The sequence below is a fragment of the Physella acuta genome, unplaced genomic scaffold, assembly GCF_028476545.2.
Source record: "Physella acuta isolate Inbredline_101_S28 unplaced genomic scaffold, ASM2847654v3 ptg000890l, whole genome shotgun sequence".
In the NCBI taxonomy this organism is placed as follows: Eukaryota; Metazoa; Mollusca; class Gastropoda; family Physidae; genus Physella; species Physella acuta.
The window spans coordinates 1,246,417-1,251,821 of NW_026732407.1; the positions used below are offsets into that span (position 1 = coordinate 1,246,417).

Genomic DNA, 5,405 nt, shown 5'->3' on the forward strand with positions numbered 1-5,405 from the left:
TAGTGCTGGCCAATGGCCGTTGGACTGTTGGCCTTCAGTGTCGTTAGTGCTGGCCAATGGCCGTTGGACTGTTGGCCTTCAGTGTCGTTAGTGCTGGCCAATGGCCGTTGGACTGTTGGCCTTCAGTGTCGTTAGTGCTGGCCAATGGCCGTTGGACTGTTGGCCTTCAGTGTCGTTAGTGCTGGCCAATGGCCGTTGTACTGTTGGCCTTCAGTGTCGTTAGTGCTGGCCAATGGCCGTTGGACTGTTGGCCTTCAGTGTCGTTAGTGCTAGCCAATGGCCGTTGTACTGTTGGCCTTAAGTGTCGTTAGTGCTGGCCAATGGCCGTTGTACTGTTGGCCTTAAGTGTAGTTAGTGCTGGCCAATGGCCGTTGGACTGTTGGCCTTCAGTGTCGTTAGTGCTGGCCAATGGCCGTTGGACTGTTGGCCTTCAGTGTCGTTAGTGCTGGCCAATGGCCGTTGGACTGTTGGCCTTAAGTGTCGTTAGTGCTGGCCAATGGCCATGTTGGTGTTGACTAGTGGCGCTGTTGCTTTTTGCCATTGATCGTGTTTCTTTTAGTAAATGGGCGTATGTTTACTTGTCAATATAAATGGTGCTGCCAGCTAAAAGCCATGATACTGTTGGCCAATGGCTGTGGTACTTTTGGCCTTCAGTGTCATTAATGTTGGCCAAAGTCAATGTTAGTGTTGATCAATGGCATTGTCACTGTTAGCCAATAGCCGTAAGAATACTCGCCAATTGCTGCCAAATGTCCATGGTACTGCTGACCAATGGCCATGTATCCGTTAGGTCCCCAGAATGCCAATTCCACCCCCACCCCCCTCATCTCTGCCTACGACAAAACGAAAACACGACAAAAGTTTCCTACGACCGTCTCGACATTTTGTCTCCGTACCGAATGTATTCAAAACTTAATGAATCCGCTCCGTCATGGGCAGGACGCCGGGTCGGAAATGAGAGAACCCGCGAGCCAATCAAAGTCTGGAACCCACGGACCAGATCCGCAATCAAATTATCGCAACTATTTTATCGGCTCTCATTTCACGTCTGCTGTTTCAAGACGCTAGCAGACGATTATAACCGGAGTCATGAATGCGATCATTGCGCGCCAACTAAAACAGTCGTGTCATCGGCGCGCGCATTCATGTGCTCATAAACCAAAGATTAATTCAACTCATTAGTTGCTTTCAGGCCTAATGAAAAAAATTATGTAAAATAACTGCGTACTTTTACACTAGAAGTACCTTAGGCAGATCCCAGGTGTACGAGAACATTCTATGAGATACACATTCGCGATGTTAAATGACACACTCAGCCTTTAAATACTTTTACATTAGATAACCTTTGTCTTCAAATCTACGTTGATATATTTAATAGTCGCTGAAATGCATAGATCATAAATGCCTTATGTTAGCTGTGATATAGAATTTTTTTGCCAATTTGTAATTCTTGTATTACTCTGTTTCGTGGTGACACAGTGTAAATTCAAAGCAGCCTTCGTGGTGACACTAGACAAGGTGTAATGTTATTTGGTGTCACCATTTCATGGTGTTTTATGTCAGTTCATCTGCTGCATTATGTACTTGTGTCATATTATGTACTACGTAATGTATTTGTGTTATGTCCTATCGCCGATTGGTTATGTGTATTGCATGTATGTGACTACATCTATTATGCTCAGCTAAAATGCATGACACTTTAGGAATACATAAAAAAATGTCTAAAAAGCCAAACTAAAAAAATATATATATAAATGATTATGTTTACATAACATGGTTTAACGTCTTTGTATGTGTACATGTACACCATAAAACTGTGTACTAATGTACATCATGAAACTGTATTGACGTTCACCTTTGTGTTTTAACCAACCATCGTCACTGTTGTTGTTTACAATACAAACGTCTTACGTCTCCATCATTACAATTTTCAATCTAAGCTAATAATATTAATTAATTATAATTAACGTCAATTCTGTGTTATTTAACCACGATCTATCTGATACATATATTTACCCTCTAAATTTCAACTCGCCATATAACGTAATGTAGCTATAAATAGCAGTGGCTTACAACTGCCAAGTGGTTGCGGTCGATGGTGACCACGGGTGGAGAGATGGTGACCACGGGTTGAGAGATGGTGACCACGGGGCGAGAGATGGTGACCACGGGTTGAGAGATGGTGACCACGGGGTGAGAGATGGTGACCACGGGGTGAGAGATGGTGACCACGGGGTGAGAGATGGTGACCACAGGTGGGGAGATGGTGACCACGGGTGGAGAGATGGTGACCACAGGTGGGGAGATGGTGACCACGGGTTGAGAGATGGTGACCACGGGGTGAGAGATGGTGACCACGGGTTGAGAGATGGTGACCACGGGGTGAGAGATGGTGACCACGGGGTGAGAGATGGTGACCACGGGGCGAGAGATGGTGACCACGGGTTGAGAGATGGTGACCACGGGGTGAGAGATGGTGACCACGGGGTGAGAGATGGTGACCACGGGGTGAGAGATGGTGACCACAGGTGGGGAGATGGTGACCACGGGTGGAGAGATGGTGACCACAGGTGGGGAGATGGTGACCACGGGTTGAGAGATGGTGACCACGGGTTGAGAGATGGTGACCACGGGGTGAGAGATGGTGACCACGGGGCGAGAGATGGTGACCACGGGTTGAGAGATGGTGACCACGGGGCGAGAGATGGTGACCACGGGTTGAGAGATGGTGACCACGGGGTGAGAGATGGTGACCACGGGGTGAGAGATGGTGACCACGGGGTGAGAGATGGTGACCACAGGTGGGGAGATGGTGACCACGGGTGGAGAGATGGTGACCACAGGTGGGGAGATGGTGACCACGGGTTGAGAGATGGTGACCACGGGGTGAGAGATGGTGACCACAGGACGAGAGATGGTGACCACGGGGTGAGAGATGGTGACCACGGGGGAAGAGATGGTGACCACAGGACGAGAGATGGTGACCACGGGGTGAGAGATGGTGACCACAGGACGAGAGATGGTGACCACGGGTTGAGAGATGGTGACCACGGGTTGAGAGATGGTGACCACGGGGGAAGAGATGGTGACCACGGGGCGAGAGATGGTGACCACGGGTTGAGAGATGGTGACCACGGGTCAAGAGATGGTGACCACGGGTCAAGAGATGGTGACCACGGGGCGAGAGATGGTGACCACGGGTTGAGAGATGGTGACCACGGGTCAAGAGATGGTGACCACGGGTTGAGAGATGGTGACCACGGCCGAGAGGTCTAATGAACAGTGTGATGGTTGGCGGCTTCGCTAACAAGTAGCCGCTAACAAAGGGTGTGGTCAGTGCTGGTCAGATGACGCACAACTTAATTAGAGGTCATTTAACACGTGATCTCGTTACTTTGTCTCTTGTTGTCTCACTGCGCATGACGTATGGTCATTTCCGTTTAACCGGACTTGATGTGTACGGTCTAAAAATAGAATGTTTTCAAAATATGATAAATCCCATCATACTGCCGATGGAGTGGCTCCTTTAACTTTATACTTTTAAACTCTTAGGGCTAGGCAATATAATGACTTTGTCGACCAGATATTTAATTATATTTTTGGGAAAGGAGGGGTGGCCTTCATGTCTGTACATACTTATAAAAATACACTTACAAATTATTGAGGGCTGGTCAACTAATATCAAATATATCTTACAAATTTTAAATAGGCACAAGATTTGTTGCCTTTCTATAAATCTACATTATTTTCAGAAATTTCAGAGCAACTCTACTGCCCCTACACCCACCACCACCCTCAACACCTACCCTCACATCGACATTGTCAAAGACAACAAGAAGCGCCGATCAACATTTAGAAACCTTCAAGACAATGTTATCGTCTACACAGGAACAAGATTGATGTATTTGAACAGCAAATAGATTTTTCTTGATAACGTTTTTATTGGCGGGAGGGGGGATGCAAATCCCGCTTTAAATTTATTTGAAAAGCGAATTTAAAAAATAATTTGTCGAGGGATTTCAAGCTTTACATTAACTGTTTTTAAATTGTTGCATTTCCTTATTGCTATATTGCGAATTCAAAACAATGGCATATATATATATATATATATCGTGTTTCTTGTTACGTTATTTTTTTAGCTTAACCTATTACATGCATTTTAGTTTAGCTGATGGAAAAATCTTGACATTCTTTTAAAAGTAACAGAAATTACTTGCTTATGTTTTCTTTTTAATTAGTAACTAAAAAATTTGAACACTCTTGTCTATATTTAAAATTTTAAAGTTAAAAGAAAGCAATGAATGAGTCAAATTGTAAAAGTTTCGCTCTTATTTTTAAGCCGTGTTTGGGGTGGATTTGAACCTACGCCTAGACGCTTTCTGCGTGACAGACACTGAGCAAGTAAAACGTTCAACAAAGATGGCGCATGTTGATGGTCGTTGATTGGTCGGCGACTGGTTGTATTGATGTTTTTTGTTTTCGTATCACAGCTGTTGTGTTGACCATACCTACGTCAGTGTACAATGGAGTGTGTTGACCGTCGAGTAGCCATCGGTGGTTTGACAAGAACGGGTGGTCAGTGATTGTCAGGCTGTGGTCAGTGAATGGTCAGGGAGTGGTCAGAGAATGGTCAGGGAATGGTCAGGGAATGGTCAGGGAATGGTCAGTTGGACGTATAACTGCGAAATGTTAACAGCACTTAGGTAGCAGTTGAATAGCTCACGGCTAGTTTTGTTGAACACCTCACGGAATGGTGTTAGAACACCTCACGGAATGGTGTTGGACACCTCAATATATGGTGTTTAGAACAACTCACTGAATGGTGTTAAAAACACCTCACTGAAACGTGTTTAGAACACCTCATTGAAAGGTGTTTAGAACACCTCGTGAAATAGTGTTAGAACACCTCACTGAGCGGTTTTATAAAACACCCCAAATGAATGATTCGTAGATCACCTCAATGGTTTTTAGAACAATTCAAAGAATGGTGTTTGGAAAACCTCACTGAATGGTGTAACGAACACCTTACAACATGGTGTCTACGAGGTTTACCTTGCACATCGCGGGCATTGGCTGCCTATGGTACGGCTAAACAATATTTACACAAGACACAACAGACGACCCTACGTCACCAGCAGACGACCACCAAGTGTCGGGCTCCGCTGGCCGGGACTGAAGTAACCGCCAGTTTATCGATCTATCCCCGCAGCCTCTGAAGCTCGAGATCGAAGTTCAAAGGGGCGTGTCCTAACAAATTAGCCGGCAACCGTCCGGACCAATGAGAAGCCGGATCTGGCCGAACGTTAACTGTTGAGCGATCTGGTTTGAAATGAGTTTTCCTTTAATTTCTGGCTCAGTTTAACTCCAAATCAGTTGATAATCAAGATGAGCAGAGACGAGCGGGA

At 45.6% G+C, this 5,405-nt stretch overlaps 1 protein-coding gene across 1 annotated transcript; it reads left to right on the forward strand.

The window, feature by feature from the left end:
* The first annotated feature begins 612 nt into the window (after positions 1-612).
* On the forward strand, positions 613-3,276 carry LOC131952773 (protein qua-1-like). Its single transcript, XM_059315597.1, has 2 exons — positions 613-637; positions 2,084-3,276. Exons 1-2 carry the CDS (start codon positions 613-615, stop codon positions 3,274-3,276), a joined length of 1,218 nt encoding a protein of 405 aa, XP_059171580.1.
* The last annotated feature ends 2,129 nt before the right edge of the window (positions 3,277-5,405 follow it).